This window comes from Callospermophilus lateralis, chromosome 11 (genome assembly GCF_048772815.1).
Source record: "Callospermophilus lateralis isolate mCalLat2 chromosome 11, mCalLat2.hap1, whole genome shotgun sequence".
NCBI lineage: Eukaryota > Metazoa > Chordata > Mammalia > Rodentia > Sciuridae > Callospermophilus > Callospermophilus lateralis.
Window position 1 is genome coordinate 41,229,494 of NC_135315.1, and position 22,802 is coordinate 41,252,295.

Consider the following 22,802-nt stretch of genomic DNA (forward strand, 5'->3'; position numbering starts at 1 on the left):
CCTTATCTCCCCTCACCTTCTACTCGGCCCCTTTGGGGAAGGGAGGAGAGAAAAGCTGGGACACCAGCATCCAGTGACCCTCAGAATTACTGCCCAGATCTCTGGGAACCAAACTGCACAAAGAACATTCTGTCTATGTGTGCCCTGCTCTTCAAGGCCTGGGGGCAAAAGCTGACTAGATGGAAGGGACAATGCAGAGACTGACGATGATGGCCGCTCCCACTCACTTCCCCAAGACTTTGAATCGGATCTCTCTTCTCTTGGGTCTCTGCTTCTCATCCTGCCAGACGTGGGTCTTCCAGGGCTCCACCTGCAAGAGAAGGGAGATGTGAGTGTAGGCCAGGGTCCTGCTCGGTTCATAACTTATAGTCTGAACCAGGTTGCCTTCGAGAGGTTGAGGAGGAGCTTGATGGGCCTCAGTAGTCCTGGGCAGACCAGGGTACACAGCTGCCTGACTTTGAAAGTGAGGCAGTTTCTCCCAAAATTGAATATTTGTGTGTGGTGCTGAAGATTGAACCCAGGGCCTTGTGCATGCAAAGCAGGCAATCAGCCAACTGAGCTATATCCCCAGCACGCGAATCCTTTTTTGATAAAACGTGTACTCATTTCCATAGCGAGCAGTTACTGACTGCATTCTGGCCTGGGCACCAGGCCACACTCTTAAAGAGGCCAGTTCATATGACCCTCAAGCACATCCTCCTCTCATGGGAAAATCAGGGCCCAGAAAGGCCGGCACATAGGTAGAAAATGGCAGAACCAGCAGTCTCAGTCTGACCTCCCCATGATGCTAGGTGACAGTTTTCCAGACTCCCCAAAGAAGTAGGTCTATCAAATAGACGCCAGAGAGGCTTGAGCCGGGCATGGCGACAGAACACAGAAAGCACAATGAAAGGAATTTCCTTTATCTCTGTAGACATGGACAGGAGATGTTCTGTGTCCTAGGTTGGGACTTGAGAAGCATTAAAAACATGTCCCTGGGGCTGAGGATGTGGCTCAGTGGTAGAGTGTTTGCCTGAGGCCCTGGGTTCAAACCACAGCACCACAAAAAACAAACAAACAAACAACAACAAAAAAAAACCACACACACACACACACACACACACACACACAGATATAAAAAATTAAATGTATCAAGTCTTTTTAAAAAAATAATAAGTCTCTGCCTCTCACCCATGGCACACATACAGTCTCCACACCTGTGTTCCAAGAGGAAGAGGACAGGAGCCCCTCCCTCACCTGATAGTAGTAGAATGGGGACAGGACATAGTTCAACATTTCCTGGTGAAACACAGGGGTGATGCTCCCAGAAATTGGAGGGACCAGCCAAATCCAGTCTGCAGGGCAGCCCCCGCGGGCCCGGTACTCATTCTGCATGTGCTTCATGAAGGACTCCGCGGCCGAGTGATGGTCCATGATGGTCACGTTCCGCTTCTAAATCAGAAACAGGAGGGAAGTTGAGATAAGGGGTGAGGAGACTGGAGAGCAGACAGGTGGCAACAGGGACAATTCCCAGGGAGCGCGGGAAAGCCTTGCCATCTGTCAAACGGGACAGCCATGCCTCCTGGCCTTTCTGCTCACCTGGTGGAAATAAATGACCACGTGGGAGCCCTCCCCGAGCCTCTGAAGGGGCCTCAACATCATCTAAGCACTGTCGGTCCACAGATGACACGGTGGCCCCCCATGATCCTGGGGAGGAAGCATCCAGCTTCTCATGCCCATAGGTCTCCCCACCCTCCCGGCAAATGTCTTGTAGAGGACTCAGATAACCTTCCAAAGATGTGGCCTAATTTCCTTCCCTGAAAGATGGGGATCATAGCAGGCCCTCCCTCCCTAGATTATTTTGAGAATTAAATGACAGCTCTTGCAACACGTTTAGCTGCCCTGCCTGGCCACAGGGGACCCTCAGCATGTTCGTTTTGCTGTTGTTATTCATTATTGTTATCATAGCGATAACAATTTATTTGCAGATAAAGAAATACCACCTCTGTCATCTATGCCCTCTCAGCCAAAAAGGAACAAGACATCTCAGTGGAGAGGCCTGAAGCACGGGAGAAGGATTACAAGGAATACGAACCACCCATGTCCTAAAATTAGAGGCCACAGGATCTGAGACAACCTGGAATGACCCATTAAGAGCAGCACCACCCCTACGTCTAGGGCAAACCATTCAGTCAAGAGACACGTGTTTAACATCGTAGTCCAAACTCCAACCTTTCACAGGCCGGGTGACCTTGACATACGAGTTCCTTAACCTTGCTAAACTTCAGTCTCTTCATTAAGCTGGGGTTGACAGTTCTACATAATGAGGTTGTTGAAAGGGTGCAATAAGTTAGTAGAAACGAAGCATCAAAGTTCTCAGTAGATGTTAACTACTATTATTATTCCCATCTGCCAGGTACTGCGTGAGGCCCTGGCACAATAGGAGGAATGACAGTCCCTTTCTCTGTGGTAGGCTGTGGTCTAACCAGGGGAAGCAGAAGGAAGTCTGGGAGCTATGATGGAGGGGAGATCAGAGGCTTGGGGAGAACAGAGGCTCAGGAGAGTCGAGAGGGGCTTCAGGTACAGTTTCTGAAAGAGGCCAAGTCTTAAGAGATGGGTACAAGGTGTCCCAGCATGCAGGGGTCGGGGGGACATTCCTGGGAAGAAGATGCTATGAGTCAAGGATGGGAAGGATGGGAACAGCCAGCTGATGCAGGGCCCTGTACATCCAGCCACATCTTTTAAAATTTCATATATAGATGCTTTTCCCCTTACTATGGGCTTAAATCTTGATAAACTCAGCAGAGTTTGAAAGTCAAATATGCATTCAATACCCCCAACCTCCTGAACATTGTGGCATTGCCACACAGCACATTACAGAGGGTCAGCTGGTGAGCCCGATGCTGACATGGCTGACTGGGAGCAGAGGGATGCTGCTGCTGCCCAGTACCACAGGAGTATCCTGTTCCCCATCACCAGCCCAGGAAAGATCAAACTTCAGAATTCCAAGTTCAGTTTCTGAATCCACATCACTTTCACCCCTCTGTAAAGTTAAACAATTGCTAAGTCGAACCATCCTAAGTTGGGGACTGTCTGTATACATACATGGTGACTCCTCAGTGCCAGGCCAGTGATCATTACAGGAGCCAATAATCATAGCTATGATAACAATAATAGGGCTGGGGATATAGCTCAGTTGGTAGGGTGCTTGCCTTGCATCTTGCATGCACAAGGCCCTGGGTTCAATCCCCAGCACACACACACACAAAAAAAGGGCTAATTTCTTTGGGGCTGGGGGTGTGACTCAAGCGGTAGCGTTCTCGTCTGGCGTCCATGCGGCCTGGGTTCGATCCTCAGCACCACATACAAACAAAGATGTTGTGTCCGCTGAAAACTAAAAAATAAATATTAAAAAATTCTCTCTCTCTCTCTTTTTGAAAAAACAAAAAAACAATAATAAACAACAACAGTAAAACAAACGTGCTGAGGGTCCCCTGTGGGCCAGGCAGTGCAGCTAAAGGTGTTGCAAGAGCTGTCATTTAATTCTCAAAATAATCTAGGGAGGGAGGGCCTGCTATGATCCCCATCTTTCAGGGAAGGAAATTAGGCCACATCTTTGGAAGGTCATCCTGAAGGACGGTGACAAGGAAGTTCTGGAGACTCTCAAGCCCTGGAGGGGCGTGGTCAGCCATGGTCAGGAGACGGCAGAGGCCTCTGCAGATTTTCTGGGACATATCCGCATCCTGCCAGCGGCAGGGCTGATGCTGGGAGTCCCCTGGAGCCAGGATGTGTGGTCCAAGGCCAGCCCTTCCTGATCCAGGCCAGCTCCAGGGGCTCTCTTCCTGTTCCTCTCAGCTCAGAACCCCCGACTCCATCACGCACAGTCTGGATCTGCCTGTGGAGTGACCCAGCCCTGGGGAACCGTGTGTGATCATATATATTTTGTTTACTACTTATGTTCGTGGCCCAGCCTAGCACTGGTACATGGAAAATGCTCCATAAAATTTTGCCAGTGGCTTAGACTCTAGGGCATCTGTCAGCTTGGTAGAGATGGCTCCAGCTTCACACATCCTGGGCCTGAAGCCTAGGAACAATGTGAACAAGAGCAGCAGATGGACTGACCTGGCCCTGCGTGGGAACCAGCCTGCTGTGTGTGGGCAGAGATGGACGTTGAAACCCCTGCTCTTGTGCATGGGACTCACATTCATTCATTCACCCAGTATAAATATTTTTAGCATTTGCCTTGTGTTCAACATTCTGACTAGAGGTACAGTAGTGAGCACAAGGGACAAGGTCCTGTCCTGTGGCTCCCCAGGGAGATTAGATTCTAGTGAAAGAAACAAAACAATGAAGAAAGACAGAAGTAGATGTCCAACACAGTGCCACAGACTATGAAGAAAAACAAGGCAGAACTAAAGGAGTAACAGAGAGAGACAAGACAGAGGTGGGTGAGGACGTTGATTCACGTGGAGGACTTGGGGAGGGCTTCTTTAAGGAGGTGACAGCTGAGAACTTCTAGAAGGGAAGGAGCTGGCCAAGGCATGATTGGTGGGAAGAAAGTTTTACACAGAGTGAAAGTTAAAGGCAGAGGCCCTGAGGGGGAAATTCTCTTGGTGAGTTTGAAAACCTGGCAAGAATTTCAGCATCACTGAGGAGGAGTGGGAGATAAAAGCCAGACCGGAAGGACTACTGGAATGACTGCAGGAGGAGGAAGTAAAATGAGTGAGTTCATTGAATAGTTTTGCTGTAAAGATAAGCAAAAAAAAAAAAATGTAGCTGGAGGGAACCTGAGGTTACCTCCATTTGTTACCTGCAGATGGGACCTAGGATAGCCTGCCTGCACACCGACTGGAATGTTCCAGCAGAGAAGGAGACACTGATGATACAAACAGAGGGGAGGGGAATTTGAGGGAGTAAAGGCCTTGAGCAATTGAAAGCGCACAGGGATCAGTGCGCATGCGCAGGGACTGACCAGTCTTTGGAGGCAAGGAGTTGCCCGGTGCTAGACCGAGAGAGCGAGCGAGAGGGCACAGTGAGCGGCCTGCTATGTGCCAGGGCCTAGCCGGTGCCTGGCACATGTTGATGTGCAATATTTGTTTGATGCAGGCACAAATGAACGATGCTGCCAGGGGGAATGTCCAGCACTGAGCCAGGTCATCTTGTCACCAAAGCATCGGTAGACCCACGTCACCTGACGTACCTGGAAGCTATGGAGCACAGCAACGTTGATCTCCGTGACAGCCCGGTCTTTCCAGAGGGAGGCCAGCATGTGCGTCTCCAGGCCCATCCTTCTCCCCACTTCCTACAGGGCAGAGCAGCAAGGGTGAGGCCTCCCAGGGACCCACCCACAGGCCCACACACACCTCTAGTTAGGTGGCCCTCGTTACCTCCAGGATGTTGTAGCGCTGGACATCACAGAAGTCCCGGACTCCGATCTCAGTGCCCATGTACCAGCCATTGAAGGGGCACGCGGGGAACTCAAGGCCACCCACCTCCAGCAGCATGTTGGACACAGCCGGCAGGGCGTACCACTTCAGGTCCAGCTCGCGGAACCACTCGAACCTGGCCGGAGGCAGAGTCAGTTGCAGTTGGGGACTTCTTTTTTTTGTCCCCGGCTCCCCTCACCCCCACCCCCACCCCACCCCCGCAAAAAAAAAAAAAAAAAAGCTTCAAGCTTCAGAGTCAACCAGGAAAACTCCTTTCCAGGTCTCTGAGTCACTCCACCAGGAGGAAAGTGAACTGGGAACACCAGATGTCATTCATTAAATTATGCGCTCATTCACTGATTCCTTCCCCCCCAAGGCCTTGTGCTAAATACTAACATTCCAGTAAAACATAGCAGTTAGGAGCTCCAGAGAGAGAGAAAACAGAACCTCAAATTTGGCCTCCCTACTGACAAGCAGTGGGACCCGAGGAAGCCTTTAGCCTCTCTGAGCCTCAGTATTCTCATCATCAACACAGCATCAAACTCATGGGACTATTATGAAGACAAGACCATCCATTTATATATCCAATTATTCCATAAATACTTATAACTGAGCACCTACTATGTGTCAGCTCCCTTTCGGGTTCTGGGGATGTTGTAGTGAATAAGAAAAGTGAGATCCCAAATTTCCATGTCTAGACTTTAAAACTACACAGAGGTAAACAAATACATAAGAAAAAAAAAAACAAGATGATGTTTTCGTCTGAGGGTGATGGTGCCTACTCTAGATTGGGGGGTCAGGAGAGTCTTCTGGGGGGGTGGGATGAGTGACACCATGGACAATACCTTTCAATAAGAAGAAAAAAAAAAAAGGTCTTGCAAAATTCTGAGGAAAGGGCAGGTCAGATTGGAGGAACAAGAAGCGCAAGGCCCTGAGGCAGGATGGAGTCCAGCGTATTCAAGGGACTAGAAGAAGAGCTCAGGGGCTGGGGATATGGCTCAAGTAGTAGCGTGCTCGCTGGGCATGCCTGAGGCACTGGGTTCCATCCTCAACACCACATAAAAATCAAATAAAGATATTGTGTCCACCTAAAAGCTAAGAAATAAATATTTAAAAAAAAGAAGAAGAGCTCAGCCTAATGCCGGCTACATAGTCTTAATATGTGGGGTTACTTTTGCTATTTTTAGAAGGGCCAAGAGTAAGTTCTGATCCCACTGAGCTCTCAGAGTCCCCGTAGCCCTATCCTTGCCCTACAGTCAGCAGACAGACAAGCTGGGAGGAGGGAAAAGGAGGCCGGGCTGCCCAGACTGAGTATCTCCAAGGGTTTTTGTCCTGAGGTGGAGGCTTCCCCAGCTCCTCCGGGCGCATTCATCTAAGCCTCTGATTCTCTTGTCCATCAATACATCTTCCTAAGTCTGAGGCCAGAGAATATAATACAGAATTGTTGCAGAAGGCACAGGATGACACCTGGGTGTCACCTGCTGCTGCTGAGCTCTGGGGGAGGCACGGGAGGGGTCTGATGGTCAGAGTCCATGAGGAAGGAGAGGGACAGGGACGTGCCTGTGGATTCGCTTGTCCTGCGCCCTCAGCCACTTACTTGGGATGTTCCATGGGCACCTCAAGCACAAGTTCAGGTGGGATTTCAAAGAACTCAGGGTCACGGCCATCAGCCTGCAGGACCAGAGGCAGCACATCGAAGCGGCCATAACGAGGCTTCCAGCCCAAGTCGATGCACAGCTGGGGAGCAAGACAGGTCCAGTGAGCCTACGGGCCAGCGCCTCGAATCCCCCAGGCCCCACTCGCCACCCACCACTGAAGACCCCGGGGTAGAGACTCGGCAGGTACCTGGGTGAACTCCAAGTTGGCAGGGTCCCCTCTGATGGTGCCATCAGGCATCTGGTAGCCGGCATACCGGATTAACTGAGAATTCCAGACTCGGAAATCGTGCTTCCCATCGCTCCGCTGGGGGAACACAGTGATGGTCGACCTTCCCCAGGACAGGAGTGGGGCACTGTTTACCATCTGGCCCTGGTGGGGACTCCCAGCCATCCCCCGTGGCCCACCCCACCCTCCACTCTTTCTGCTCTGCAGTCTGTGCAGCTGAGCTGACTGCCTCCCACCTCCCACCAGCCCCTTCCTTCTTCTAGACTAGCATAGGGACCACTAGGGACCTCCGTATCCTACTCTCACAGTGAGAGTAGCTGCCCCTCCACAGCCGTCTCTCTCCCTGCCCGGTATTTCTTCCCCTGAAGTTGAGTCAGCCAGATGCCTGTCTAGTGCAGGTTGTGGTTCACAGTGAGGGTCTCAGACACCTCTGCATCTGGGTCCCCTGCCTCTTCTTCCCCAACCCCCCATGCTGGTCTAGTCCTGCTACATAGTCTTAATATGTGGGGTCTAGTAATGAGTCCTCATCAGGTGGCCCCTGAGTGTTTTGCTGGGCCCCAAAATGAGTGAATGACAGAATGAGATGTTAGTCCTATCTGGTGGGGGTAGGGGGACACAGTGACAAGCAATGACTCTCCTACCTCTAAGAAACCACACCAGAGTCATATGCTAGAAAACCAAAGTCTCAGCCCCTCTAGGAAGTGGGGAGCTGTTAACACTGAACCGTGAAGTTACTTCTTAAAGCTAGAACTTCCACAGGGCTCCAAGCCCAAAGGAAACCCAGGAAAATGGGCTCCTGGTAGAGGCTAAGCGGTGGAGGCTGGGCTTGCCATTAGAGGTCCCCCAAGACAGGACCAGATCTTCCTCCTTTTCTCTGTCCCTGGTTTCTCCTGGAGCCCGTGAGGCCTCCTCCTAGACCCATCTGCATGTTTTGGCTAAACTGCGGGGGCAGAGTAGGCCCCACGGCCACCCTGGACAGGCACCCCCACCTGATGTTGCCGTTGTTGGTGGCATAACGGATGTGTCTGCAGAGGTGTTCAAACATCTCCTGGGCGCTGGAACAGCTCCGGGCGTCAAAGACCTGCACACAGCCCACCAGAGTCAAGGATTCTCATGCCTTGACTTGAGGCATGTCAAGAAATGCATAGGGCTGGGGATGTAGCTCAGTGACAGAACATGTGACAGCGTATGTCCTGGGCTCCATCTCCAACACCAAACAACAAACAAACAAAAATCCGATGACTATGCGGACAGAGGCTTCTGGGACGATTGAAGCCCTGGGGGACAGCAGGCGGCCTGCATGCCCCCATTCCCACAAGACAGAGGGGCCCAATGCTCCTCTGCATACATGGCTGCCCCTTTCTTCTGTTCCCCTGGGGCAACCCCACTCAGGAGACTCCAGTAAAACACACATCTCAAGAAAACCCAAATCTATAGCTCTACAAGTCAGGAACACCCAAACCCCAGCCTGATCCCTTTGCATCTCGAGCCTATTTGACATGGCCGGGGTTGGCTTTCCTGGTTTTTCTCATCGATTTCTCCTTCCAGAGGATCCAAACCACAAAATGATCCTCCAGCGAAATGTGGCCCAGGAGCCTAGGAGCCTAGGATAAATAAAGTGGTCTCTCGGAGCCAAGAATTCAAACATTTGAGGTAAACAACCTCTCTTGCAGCACCAAGGCCTTGGCAATAACAAAAACAAGGTCGTGGTGTGGTTTTACAATGGCATTTCGCTCTCCTGAGCTTAATGCAACAGAGAAGGTCAGCTAGAGATCCTGAAGTTAAAATGGGATTCTGGGGGCTGGGGGAGTGGCTCAGTGGTAGAGCACTCGCCTAGCACATGTGAGGCACTGGGTTTGATTCTCAGCATCACATACAAATAATTAATTAAAGATCCTTTGACAACTAAAAAAAAAATATTAAAAAAAAAAAAAAAGGATTCTGGATTTCTACGGGGGCAGGGTGGGGGGGCTTTGAACCCTATCTCGGGCTGGGAACATGGGGCTTTGGCTTGTCCGTGGAGACCTGGGCACAGCTCCGCTGGGCTGCTCCAGAGCCATCCGCTCAGGGCTCAGGGCCAGCCCACCTCCAGCTCCTCTTGGGCCCAGGGGGAGGAGGCTCACCTGCAGGTTGGACCACTGGATCCTCCCGATGCAGCGGGGGGCGTTGCGCCAGGCCAGCTTGGTGGCAAAGATGAGCTCATCTCCAGTCAGCTGGTAGGTTCCTGTTGTTTCGATCTCCTTTGTCACCGCTTCCACCCTGGCCAGATGTTCCTCTATTTTTGCCCTGGGGGACAGGAAGATATCAGGAAGACCAACAATGAGATGACCTTACATGGGGATTAATTCAATCCACAGAAGCAGGAACTGCAATCGGACACCAGAAGGGCAAGCTGTCCCTCGCAGGAGACTGTCCCCTCTGAGGTCTGCTCCAGGGGCCTGTACTGAGTGCTCGGCCATGGCCATCGTGAAGTGCTTAATCATTTGGAATAATGAGTCTACATTTTCATTTTTACACCAGATCCTGCAAATTATGAGGTCTGTCCTGCGTCAGTGAGAACCCTTATTATTTCTAGGTACTTTCTCTTTTCTTTCTTTCTTTTTTTTTTTTTTGATATATTTTCATATTCTAATTAGCTATACAGGACAGTAGGATGCATTTTGACACATCATACAAAAATGGAGTCTAAATTCTCATTCGTCTGTACATGATCTAGAGTTACACAGGTCATGTAATCATATACTCACCTAGGGTAATAATGTCTGATTTATTCTACTACCCTTCCTACTCCTGTGGCCCCTCCCTTCCCTTCATTCCCCTCTGTCTAGTCCAAATTACCTCCCCCCACTCTTATTGCGAATTAGCATTCATATATCAGAGAAAACATTCAGCTTTTGGTTCTTCGGGATTGGCTTATTTTGCTTAATGTTTAATGTTAATTTGCATAATGTTTTCCAGTTCCATTCATTTACTGGCAAATGCCATAATTTCATTCTTCTTTAAGGCTGAGTAATATTCCATTCTAGGTACTTTTTCTTTGATGATTCATCTTAGCAAGGGGTCTGATCCTTCTCAGACATTTACAAATGTTGGAGGTGCAGAGTCCCATTAAGCCACAACATGTCCTGACTATTTTAGTCAGGGGAGCACCTATTCCCCTTATTCTGGCTAAGAGGAGGTAGGCCAGACCCTCCTGCAGCAGCTCCTGTGCACCAAGTACTCACTATGAGCCAGGCACTGTGCAAAGCAATTCACAGACGGGGTCTCATTGCATCTGTGATTTCTCAAATTTTTTTGAGTTGAGTATAGTGACACATGCTTACAATCCCAGCCATTTGGGAGACTGAGGCAGGAGGATCACAAGCTTGAGGCCAGCCTCACAACTTATCAAGATCCTGTCTCAAAATAAAAAATAAAAAGGTCTGGGGATGTGGATCAGTGGCAAAGCACCCCTGGGATCAATCTCCAGCACCCGTGCACTTGACTTAGAAGGAATTTCATGTTTACTTCCTAGTCAAGGGTCTCAAGGCTATAGCGGTTAAATATCAGGCCCAGGAATATAAGTGTGGTCAAGAGAAAATCAAAACACAGATTCTAGGGGCAACAGCAAGCTCTAAGACATTCTTCACAAGCCCAGCCAGGCCCAGACACAACCCAGGAGGTTAGGACTCAGCCTGCAGGGCCTCAGGGAAGAGGTGCACCCAGCAATTTCTAAATGCACTTCAAAAATATCCCAAAGGAAAGGATTCCACGGAAAGACTTAAACCACCACCCCCACACACACCCCCCACCGTAACCTTGAGATTTCCAATCAGCACCATCAAAGGTTTTCAAAATGGCAATGAACAAAATTATTTAAATTATTCTGTTCTATTCTAAACAAAATGGCCTTTCAATTGTGCCGCGTCTCAGCAACCTTTGATTAGAGAAAGAAGCACAGAGACAAAACACAGGGTGATACTTATCCTCAAGGACATCCCTGCCACATGGAACTCCTGGGGGCTGTGATGCTCCCCCCTCTCCAAACAAAGCTTCTAGAAACATCCTCCACTCTGCGCTTTACCACAAAGACAGTAGTGACTGCTGTAACCCCAAAGCCTCCAACGTGTATGGCGGTGTCTTAAGAAATACTTAAGAAAGATCATTTTTAAAGTCTGGGCCCGGTTCCCTTTGAGCTTTATGTCTGACCATTTTGACACAGTCGTGTTTCTGAGGCACAAACAATGCAATGATGCCTCTTAACTCTGAAAAAGGGGAGCAGTCTTCCTCAGCAGCAAACAGATTTGAATATAAGGTTCAGCACGTCATGATCCCCCAATATACTACCATCCTCCATATACAGAAGATGGCCAAACCTGCTGGGCTGCTAGCGATTGTAGGGGATGGGCTGTCATTCATGATTCACACCCCCCCCCAGGACCTCCCGGGTGTGACAAGTGGAACTTCCCTGTGTGAGAAGCCAGTGAGTTTGAGCAGAGCCCAACCGCAGCACCCTGGCCTCTGGGCTTCCTAACAACCATCCAATTATCTTTCAAAGGCCAGCCACCCTCGCAGTTCCAGAAGAGCATCAGGAACCTGAAGGGTGGAAGGGCTAGGTGCTAGGGCATGCAGGCTGCTCAGGGTACCAGCTGCCGAGGCTCCAGACACAAGCTGCCGAGCCTCCCATCCCAGCCCCGGGATTTCAGAATGGGTACGTTCAAGCAATTACATCTCAATTGGCTTTGGCTTCCTTGTCTGTAGAATGGGGATAGTGATAGCGCCAATCTCATGGAGTCATGGTGTTAAAAAAAAAAAAAAAAATGTGACTTACATAGGGGCCTGCACATGCTTAGTGTCAAATAAATCAAAAAGAACTGTGGCCCAATGAAATTCATTAGGGAAAATCCCTAACCCCCAAAAGGCTCCCTACATAAGCTGAAAGACCAAAGACCGTGAACCCTGTAATCGGAACACACTTCAATGGAAGTTCCAGGTTCACAGCATGCAAACGAGACAGCGCCCTGACAGGTCTCAACCTGGGCTGCACGTCAGGATCATTGAGAGATTTTGGAGAACATAGATACCCACCCCTTCCTCATCTCTCCCAACACTCTGTCACCTTTGGTCCAGGGGACCCAGGCATCTGTGTTCTGAAAGCTCCCCAGGCGACTCTACAGTGCAGCCAGGGTTTGGCGACCACTGGCCTGGAAGATGGGGACCTCTTGCAAAGACTCCTCATCTCTCCCAAGCTTGGACCTTCTAGGATTGTGGTTAAGGGCAGATGGTATTTCTAGGAACCATTCTTTCCACCGTGGGTCCCAGGCACCCTTCTGTGGCTCACTTCATGTGGCCAAGTGTCACATGAGTCTGCCACCTAAAACCACACTGTCCTCTCAGCTAGAAAACAGCAAATCCAATGCCTCCACCATCCCACATTCTGTCCTACAATGTCTTCATGCTTTTTTTTTTAATACTGGGGATTTATCCCGTGGGTACTTAACCACTGAGCCACATTCCTAGCCCTTTATTTATTTATTTATTTATTTATTTGAACAGATTTGAATATAAGGTTCAGCATGTCAGTTGCTCAGGGCTTCGCTAAGTTGCTGAGGCTGGCTTTGAACTCATGATCCTCCTACTTCAGCCTTCTGAGTGGCTGGGATTACAGGATCGTCACGCATTTTTATGTTTAAGTTTTAAAGGCACTTAAATCACATAATCTTCTATTTTATTTGGATAACACAGGGTTCTAAGAATATAATAACAGCTCATACTGAGGTTGTTCTTATAATGGACTAGGTACTGATCTTACTACTTTATATATGTTAACTCATTTAGTCTATAAAAACTCCTGCAAGGCAGATACTAATTTTTTTTTTTTTGGTACTGAGGATTGAACTCAGGGTCACTCGACCACTGAGACAAATCCCAGCCCTATTTTCTATTTTATTTAGAGACAGGGTTTCACTAAGTTGCTTAGTGCAACTTTTTTTTTTTTTTTACACAATATCTTCATTTTATTTTTTAATGTGGTGCAGAGGATCGAACCCAGTGCCTCATGCTTGCCAGGCAAGCACGTTGCTACTTGAGCCACATCCCCAGCCCTGCTTAGTGCAACTTTGGCTGAGGCTGGCTTTGAACTCATGATCCTCTTGTCTCAGCCTCCTGAGTTGTTGGGATTACAGGCATGTGCCATTGCACCCAGCAGCAGGTACTTATTATTCTCACTATTTTCAGGCAGGAAAATTGAGGCACAAAGAAACGAAGTGACGTGCCCAGGGTCAGGCCACTTAGGAGGCACACAGCTAGGATTTGAACTTAAGTCTGCCACCGGAATCCTGACTATATAATATCATTATATGATAGTATAATTGTATAGCTATCTATATGGTTCTCTGAATGTTTTCAATTGTACATGTTAACAATAAAAATCTGCACTCAACAATTTAAAACATCTTTGCATTCCAGTGCCTGACACCAGGCTGGTACTTGATAGTGCATTTGTCATCTGAATGACTGACTATAGAAATCAAGGACTCCTAGCACTCCTTGCTGAAATCTCATTGGGTAGGAAGAAGAAAAGAACCCCAGGAATGTGGAGCCCCACCAGGTTCAGTGCAGAGAGCCCCCGCCTGCCCTGGCCAAGTGAGATGGCCGTGTTTTGTGCAGGGATTCAGTGACCTCAGGTGTGGCGCTGGGTTCCAAGTTCACACCTGTAGGAGGAAGGGCTTGACGAGGCAGTTTCTGTCTCTGAGGTCCTTTCTATCTCAAACCTTTCATAATAAAAGAGTCCACTTAAATTCACAGTCAAGGTTACTGAGAGCTAGGACACTGTTCTGAATCCTCACAACGATCTTATGAGCCAAGTTCTATTATTCCCATGGAAGCTGAGGCTTCAGGAAGGTAAATAGATTTCTCAGGGATTCAGCGGTGGTTAATGATGGAGTCAGAATTCAAACTCGGTTATACTCAACCCCCACTTTTTAGCCCTATTGCCGTTCCTGAACTTTATCCCCGATTACAAATACCTACTCCAGGAACTCTTCTCTTGTAAAATTACAATTTAGCCTGGAACCACTAAGAATCTTGGAAGGAAAGGGATCTAGGGCCAGAGGGTCATTGCTGGAGATAGGAGAGCCCGGGGGAGAAGGAGGAAGCGGTGACATCATAGGACACAAGCCTTACTCTTTGAAGGAGGAGTAATACTGGTTGACAAATTCAATAGCTTGAGGTAGAAGCTCATCCAGAGAGATAGGCTTGTCCCTGGGTCCTCTGGTCAAACTTTTGGGGTTCATGATTGACCCCAGGCAAGATTTAGACTTGCAAGTGAAATCCTGGAAAGACAGAAGCAGGTCATTTATCATAGAGTGTCAAGCCTATTCTGCTGGCCTGGCCACCTCCCTGCTCTCTGGATGCTTCCACTCCCCACACCTCCTCCACCCTGTGGCACCTTTTCCTTAGGATCAGGAGCCTGGGCTTTCTCCCCACCCAGACCTCCTCTTCTTTACTGGCTGAGTCCCAATGAGTGTGAGCCAGGACTGTCCCCGGATCCTGGCCTCAGTCTCTGGCCCTGCTCCCATTTTGGTGGCTGGGAACATTTCATCTGCTTTCTTATTTAAAGAGGTCCCCGTGGCTCCTGGGGCGGAGGGAGGACACAATTCTGGGGTCAGCCAAAATGAACTGAAATGAAAGAGTGCAAACCCCAGAGCCACAGGATGGCACAGAAAACATTCTGGAAGGAAATAACCCCAAATATTAACTACGGTGGTTTCTGGGGGTGGAGGGTTGGGGAATCATTCTGCCTTCAAGGTCTTGACATTTTCCATTCTTTACATGTTGAGCAGCTGCTCTGCTCTCTGCATTCTAAAGTCAAAATAAGGAACTTAAAAGACAAAAAGAAGGACTGGGGGTGTAGCTCTATGGTAGAGTACTTGTCTAGCACGAGTAAAGCCCTGGATTTGATCATCAGCACTAGGAAAAAAAAAAATTAAGACAGGAAGGAGCTTTAGAAGACATTTAGTCCAACCACTCACTGGATGCTCCACCCGCTCTGTGATCTCTATTATCAAATAGTATTTGACTACTTCTACTGACGGGGAGCTCAATTACTGCCTCACTTAGTTCGGTCTAGCTTTGGGCAATTGAGTTAGAAATTCTTCCCAATTTCTGCTAAAATAGGTCTAAGAAAAGTATTAATTTGTTTCTTTAATCATTTATCTGATATCCTTGGTTATCTGATATCCATTAGGGTGGTTAAAAGGAAGCTGTCATCATTAACTTCCTACTGTCATTAGTAAGAATGTTAGTCTCTGCTCCCTGCAGGTGGTTATCTGCCTAGGGGGACATCTGTTGATCCACAAAGGGTCCCCACAGCTTCACCAGCTTGGACAAGGGTGGTTCTTCCTGGAGCCCCGCCTTCTCACCGATTTGGCTTTGTGGTGGAGCGTGTCTTGCAAAGTCATCCCATTGCCCCAGTTTTTGATCCTCACGTGCTCTGAGCAGGATGGAGGAGGCACATTCAGTGGACCCAGAGATTCTGGAGACTTCTAAGAGGGAGAAAAAAACAGGTCTCTCCAAGTGTCTGCAACCCCAGGATCCTACAGTCCTCCCCCAGCCCTCTGGGCCCTGCTCCAGCTTGGGTGGAGAGCTGTAGGTATGCACACAGGGGAGGGGGCAGTCCCTGTCCCTCCTCCCTGCCCAGCAGTGAGGCCACCTGGGCCAGTCCCTGCTGAGAGCTCCAGGTGCCTGGGCCACTGGCCAGGCTTCTCTCCTCACCAAGGCCCTGCCAAATGCTTGCTCAGAGGAATGGCAATGGGAGACACTCAGGTTAGATGAGGGGGAACCTGTCACAACCAATACCACTAAGGACAGAAATCAGGACAGGGAAGAATGGACCACTGCCTTCCTCTCCCAGGACTGGGATTGAAGGCTCAGCTGGTAAATCTGATTGTTTGGGAATGTCCCACCCCTTACGATCAAGAATGATTACAAATCATCCCTCACCTGTCGCCAGGCCACCCAGACAGGTTACCCAGGTGCTTATGTACTTTGGGGACCCCCACTCCTGGACACCACAGACCATTCCACTCTCAACAGCCCTTCCTTGCTTCCATCGGAGCCCCTAGGTTTGGGCCTCTCCACTAACCACCCAGACCCTGGCTTCCTGCACCCCCAGCCCAGCCCGCAGTGGTGTGTCCAGACTGCATCTGCCCATGTGAGGAAGGAAAAGGATTTCCACATCCATGTGACCCACTGACCTTTGCCATCTCCGGGAGGGGAGGGGGAGATCCATTCTGGTGCTTGCTGGGGTTGTGACATTTGGGGTCATCCTGCGTCGCTGAGCTACGAAAGGAAACAGCCATCAGAGATGGAGACTGAGCAGAGAGGGATCTTGGAGTGCCGTCCCCTAGTCCCCTCACTTGGCAGATGGGGGACTGAGGTCCAGAGGGTGGGAATGAACGGAACGTGGCTTCCAGTCAAGGAGGACGGAGGGTGGGGGAATCAGTCAGACCAAATCTCCCCACCGGTCCCATCCTTCCTCTTCTCTTTTTCCCACACAAAAGGATATGAGGGGACCTGAGCCAAAGCTACTGGCCCAGACAGCAACACACAGAAGTTCTGGGAAAATACCCTCTTCAAAAGCCAAGTGCCCATGTGGAACAGGGGCAGGTGGGCCGAGAACAGCTCCGTCCCCTCTCCCCTCCCAGGCCAGCAGCAAGCTCTGCCCACCACCTGCTTGTTTTTCAGTGACTTGATCTTCTTATCCAAAACATGAAACTTATCCTGGTTTATACACTTTAAATTTTTATTCTGGAAAATGTGAAACTTGCAAAAGTCAAGAGAATACTGTAACAGCCTTCCTTGGGTCCCTCACTCAGATTCAACCCCATTCATCAGTTATCATGGCCATCTGGTTTCGACGCCCATCCTCTGCCTTTATTTTATTTGTTTGTTTTTACAGTACTGGGGATTGAATCCAAGGTCTCGTGCATGCTAGGCAAGCACTCTGCCACTGAGCTATGATTTTATTTGATTTATTTATTTATTGCAATGCTGGGCACTGAACCTGCGGGGTGCTCTCACTGAGCCACAACCCTAGCCCTTTTTCTTTTTTATTTTAAGACAAGGTCTTGCCAAGTTGCTAAGGGCCTCGATAAGTTGCCTCAGCCTCCCAAATTGCTAGGTAACAGGCATGCAACACCTTTATTTGAATCAAATCTAAGATGTCATGAACATCTTTATCGACATGCATCTCCCAGTAAGTATTTCTTCTAGAAATACTTTCAAAAGGACTCTTTTTACCAACATATTGGGTTTCATTTATCAGCAAGTCGTGTTTCAAGAAATGAGCCTGTCCTTTGAAGAAGGAAAAGCCTTGATTGTCTGAAATCATTGGTTTTGGTTTGGGATTTCAAATTCACCCAGTGCTGCAGGAAGCAGACAACAAGGGCGCTCTCTGTGCAGGTATGTGAGCACCCTCCAATAGTCATACCCACACCTGCCTGCCTCTGGGGAGAATCATTCCATAGGGACATCCTAGCCTGAAAGCTTATTGTGCCCCATGTTCTTGGCAATGTCAGAGGGGGAAGGTTAAAGAATATAATAAGGGTCTTTCATTTTCTTCATACATATATCTATGAGATTGGAATATGAGTGGCCATATATTCCTTTTTTTTTTTTTTCAGTACTGGAAATTGAATCCAGGGTGCTCTATCACTTAGCTACATCCCTCATCCCCCACATTTTTGTTGTTGTTGTTTTGAGGCAGGGTCTCTGTAAGTTGCCCAGGCTAGCTTTGAACTTAAGTCTCTGTGCTTATAGGTGTACACCACCACACCCAGCTTGGATCACCTATATTATTGGGAAAAAAATAATAACTGTAGGCCAGGCACAGTGGCACACACCTGTAATCCTAGGGCTCGGGAGGCTGAGGCAAGAAGAGCACAAGTTCAAAGCCAACCTCAGCAATGGCGAGGCGCTAAGCAACTCAGTGAGACCCTGTCTGTAAATAAAATACAAAATAGGGCTGGGGATGTGGCTCAATGGTTGAATGCCCCTGAGTTCAATCCCCAGTACCCAAAATAAATAAACAAATAATAATAATAATAATAATAATAATAATAATAATAATATAATATAATAATAAATGTGTATTATTATTTAAATTAACTACATACATTTCATACGACATTAGGTGATTTATAACTATAAAAAGATAGTATCCCTGGAAGAGACTGTAGGTATATAGAACTCCTTTATCTGTGGTTGTGTTTTCCATGGTTTCAGTTGTAGGAAGTCAACCAAAGTTTGAAAATATTAAATGGAACATTCCAGAAATAAATAATCCCTAAGTTTTAAAATTGCACGCCATTCTGAAGCGCATGATGAAATCTTACATCATCCCCCTCTATCTTGCCTGGGCTGTGAATCATCCCTTCATTCACCAAATCCCCACTGTATACACTGTCTGCCCACTAGTCACTTAGCAGTGGTCTTGGGCATCAGACCAACTTCCACTTTGTCATAGTGCTTGTGTTCAGATAAGCTTTATTTTACTTAATAATCATCCCAAAGCACAAGACGGGTGACTCTGGCAATTCAGATTTGCCAAAGAAAAGCTACAAAGTACCTCCTTTCGGTGAAAAGGTAAAAGTTCTAGACTTAATAAGGAAAGAAAAATATTGAATGATCAGGTTGCTAACATTTATGACAAGAATGCATTTTTCTAATTATGAAATTGTGAAGAAGGAAAAAGAAACCCATGCTAGTTTTTCTGTTATACCCCAAACTGCAAAAATTACAGCCATAGCATGATAAGTGCTTAGTCAAGATGGAAAAGGCCCTAAATTTGTGGGTGGAAGATACGAACATAAAGGATGACAATATGTTCCACCCGAAGGCCCTGAATCTATAGGAAGACTTCAAACAAGTGACACCAGGCCACATACTCCAAGTAAGAGATGGTTATGCAGATTCAGGAATAAATTAAAATATATATATATATATATATATATATATATATATATAAATAAATTATTGAAAGGGCTGCATCTATTGATGAAGCAACTGCTGCTTTATGTCCAGAAGAATCGAAGAAGTTGATTCATGACATCAGACCATTGACATTGTCCTGGTTCAATGATGTACATTCATATAACTTTAATAACAGTATATTGTTATAACAGTTCTATTTTCTTATTAGTTGTGTTAATTGCTTACTATGCCTAATTTATGAATTAAACCATTGTTAAGTGGGGAAATCCAGTATTTATAGAGGTTGGTACTACTGTGGGTTTAGGTATCTGCTGGGGTCTGGGAATGTGTGCCCCATGGATAAGGGTGGACTGCTTGTATGTGTCACAAAGCAACTTAGATATGAATCAAATGATTCAGCATCCCTGTAAATGGCTGTCCATCTGACCATCTACTAGTTATCTGGCAAAGATTCTTTGCTTGGTCAAACTTTGATCAGGTTTCTGAACCTTCTCCTACGCCCATCTGTGAACTTCCTTATAAAACGCAATTTTAACAAAGAACCACGTCAAGTCAGTTTAGCAGTAACTCCCCCAAACACAACAGCTCAGCACCCTTCAAAACTGATCAGGTTCTTCATCCTCCACCATCCTCAGGTGGAGGCTCATTATCCTGGCCTTGCCTGCTTGCTATTTTTGTGATGCTAGGAATAGGACCCAGGGTGCTCTACACTGAACTAAATCCCCAGTGCTTTTTATTTTTATTATTTTTTTTTATTTTGAAACAGGGTCTGGTAAATTGCTCAGGCTGGCCTCAAACTTGTGATCCTTCTGACTCAAGCACTCAAATCTCTGGGATTACCATATGTGTCACTGTACCTGGTCATGCTAACCTCTTTTTAGCAAGAATTTTGTTAGAACAGATTTAGATAGAATCCCCGTTACTCCTCATGTGACCTCTTAGAACTTCTCTTAGAACTGACTCCCAAACCTTGGCTATCAGTTCCCACTTTTCCATACTGTTTTCCAAGTTGAGCTCAGTCTCTCTCCTTCATTGCAAGACTCAGTTGCAGTGGTCCCTTAATATAGATATCTTTACCATGCTTCAGCAAGTGTCATAGAACTTTTTTTTTTCTTTGACAGTTAATTTTTTTTTAAAGGACTTATGTTGTTCAAGGGAAAGAATGATATCTCTTCTTATCCCAAGCCACGCCCATCTGTTCATTTCCCTGTAAAAAATCTAGTTTTAGCAAAGAACCCCATTAAGTCAGGTTAGCAAGAACCCTCTACCCTTGATATCTAATCAGGTTCCTCACCCTTCACCATCCCCAGATGATGTGTTTCATCATCCTGGCCTCTTTTCAGCAAGAATTTTGTTTCATTGGTTTAGACACAATCCTTCTTACCCCTGACGTTCGTTCCATCTTAGACCTTTTTCATCACCCTTAGAACTGACCCTCACCCTGTCCCTTGGAGATCAACTCCCACTTGCCCATTCGGTATTCTGAATTAAGCTCAATATCTCTCCTCCACTGAAAGACCCTGTTGTAGGGTCCCCATATCCAGCACCTGTCCTGAGAGAGCCTTCCTTGTGATGTTTAAACAACTATCATTGAATAATTTTTTTCTTTAACACACTCACCTGGTCTGGACTAATGTGCTTCATGGGGTGGGGTGAGGAAGCCAATATAGAAAATCTGGACATTAGGAAGAGAGAGATAAGCCAGGCTGAGCAGGCACCAGGGGGCCACTTACATAGGAAGGTGATTTAGGCTGGTCTCCCCACAGTAGCAATGCCTTAATGCTCTGCTCACTCTCGCCATCATCACTCATTCTAACCCTCTATCCTGCACCCATTCTGGTTTCCTCTCATTTACTTTTGGAGATAGGGGTGGACAATTTCATAAGAGTTAGATGATTTCATAAGTCTCAAATCAGAAACATCAACTAGTCTCAGCAATATTTAGATTGAGAAACAATGTTTTTGACTGTGCTTAATCATTTACCCTAAATATTAAAAAGCATCATCTAAAAGGGCTATCTGAAAATTCGCCATAAGGATGAGCTATAATTAGCCTGACCCCATCACCTACAGCTGGATGTTTAGATTGTGTCTAGTTTCTCCACTCTTATAAACAATGCCTCAGAACTGCATATGTGGTCTGATGCTGGCTGTGTGTGTATATAAGAACCTGGGGGAAATGACAGTTAATGTTAGCAGCCATTAGCATTAAGTGATGAGATCATGGGCAACATTAATTTTTCTTTTTACTTTTCTGCATCTTCCAACTTTTTATATAGTGGCTATAAATTCCTTTCATAATTGTTTTCTTCTTTTTTAATTTGAAAAATGAATATACAAGGCTTTACCCAGGTGCTTGTCTGCTCTAGTTAGCAGATTTCTTTCAGCTAGGTGCTGCAAGATCCTGTGACCAGTTGTCAGATGAGCACATTAAGACTCTGGATACTTGATTCCAAATTACAGCATCGTTTATCCGAGCCCACAGACACTCATGCAATTTGACTAACCCCACAGCTGTGCCTGGACCTGCTTGGGCCCTTTGCTGACGAAGGACCTTCAGCACCGTCCTTCAAAAGGAACGCTGGTAGTGTGGTGGCTTGCTTAGACCTACAAAGCTATTCGGAAGCCCTGGAGTGATAGGGCTGCTGAGGTCAGAGGTGTAGTTTACAGCTGTCTGGGACTGACGTGGGAGCCCAATTTCCCTGTTGATGCCACTTCTCACCAGCCTATTCAGCGTAGACCCCAAGTGAATGGGGGTGGCACTCCTCGGAAGGGGAATTTGTAAAAGAACATCTTTTGCTCTCTTAACTGCATCCCATCTAAAGAAAGTAGCAGTCCCAGTGTTGAAAAATCCCAAGCTCCCAAGTGCCAAAAAATGCGCAATTCAGCCTGACAGACGCCTCTCACGGTGCACCTGGGGCTTCCCTGAACCATACGTGGCTCCTGCAGCACTCCAAGGAGGCAAGCGCGCAGAGGAAGCCCTCAAGGAAGCAAGGGGAACATTCCAAAGCTCCAGTTTCTCTAGCAGAGGATCCGTGCTGGCCGGGCTGGACTGTCCCGGTCAGGAGTCGCCCGCCCGCCTCCCTCTGTCGCGGACACCTCGACGGGCGGGGAGTACCTGGCTGCGCAGGGGCGGCGGGAGGGCTTCGCTCGGAGGATCCAGCGCAGAAAACGGCACAGCCGCGGCCGGGCCGCTTCGCAAGCGGCGCTCAGCCTTTCGCGCATGGCCCGGCCCGGTGCCGCGCAACTCGTGGGTCCCGGAGCCCAAGCGGCCGCCGCTTTATCACTCCCGGACCCCGCAGCCCCCGCCCCCCGGGCGGAGCGAGTGGAGGAGCGGCCAGGATCCACGTCCGGGCGCCGAGGGTCCCAGCGCTGGGAACCCTGGCCGGGTGGCCCCAGCGTTCCTCAAAGCGACTCCAGGTCCCCAGATCAGCAGCCGCAGCGCACCGCACCGCAGTGAAGTTTGGCCGCCGTCGGACGGTCCCTGGGTTAAGAAGAGTGGGGGCCGGGATGTTTGGCCTCTGATTGGATGATTTCCCA

General features: G+C 48.0%; 1 protein-coding gene across 1 annotated transcript in view; it reads right to left on the reverse strand.

The window, feature by feature from the left end:
* Nos2 (nitric oxide synthase 2) overlaps positions 1–22,547 on the reverse strand; it is a 37,486-nt gene extending 14,939 nt beyond the window's left edge. Inside the window, exons 1-12 of the mRNA XM_076869118.1 lie at positions 22,381–22,547; positions 16,526–16,610; positions 15,692–15,814; positions 14,454–14,602; positions 9,413–9,575; positions 8,279–8,370; positions 7,251–7,392; positions 7,003–7,142; positions 5,367–5,541; positions 5,180–5,281; positions 1,237–1,431; positions 228–310 (exon numbers count right to left, since the gene is read on the reverse strand). Coding sequence (XP_076725233.1) covers positions 228–310; positions 1,237–1,431; positions 5,180–5,281; positions 5,367–5,541; positions 7,003–7,142; positions 7,251–7,392; positions 8,279–8,370; positions 9,413–9,575; positions 14,454–14,602; positions 15,692–15,814; positions 16,526–16,610; positions 22,381–22,487 — 1,556 coding nt within the window. The 5' untranslated portion in view covers positions 22,488–22,547. The remainder of the gene's footprint in view (positions 1–227; positions 311–1,236; positions 1,432–5,179; positions 5,282–5,366; positions 5,542–7,002; positions 7,143–7,250; positions 7,393–8,278; positions 8,371–9,412; positions 9,576–14,453; positions 14,603–15,691; positions 15,815–16,525; positions 16,611–22,380) is intronic.
* Positions 22,548–22,802: the final 255 nt, after the last annotated feature.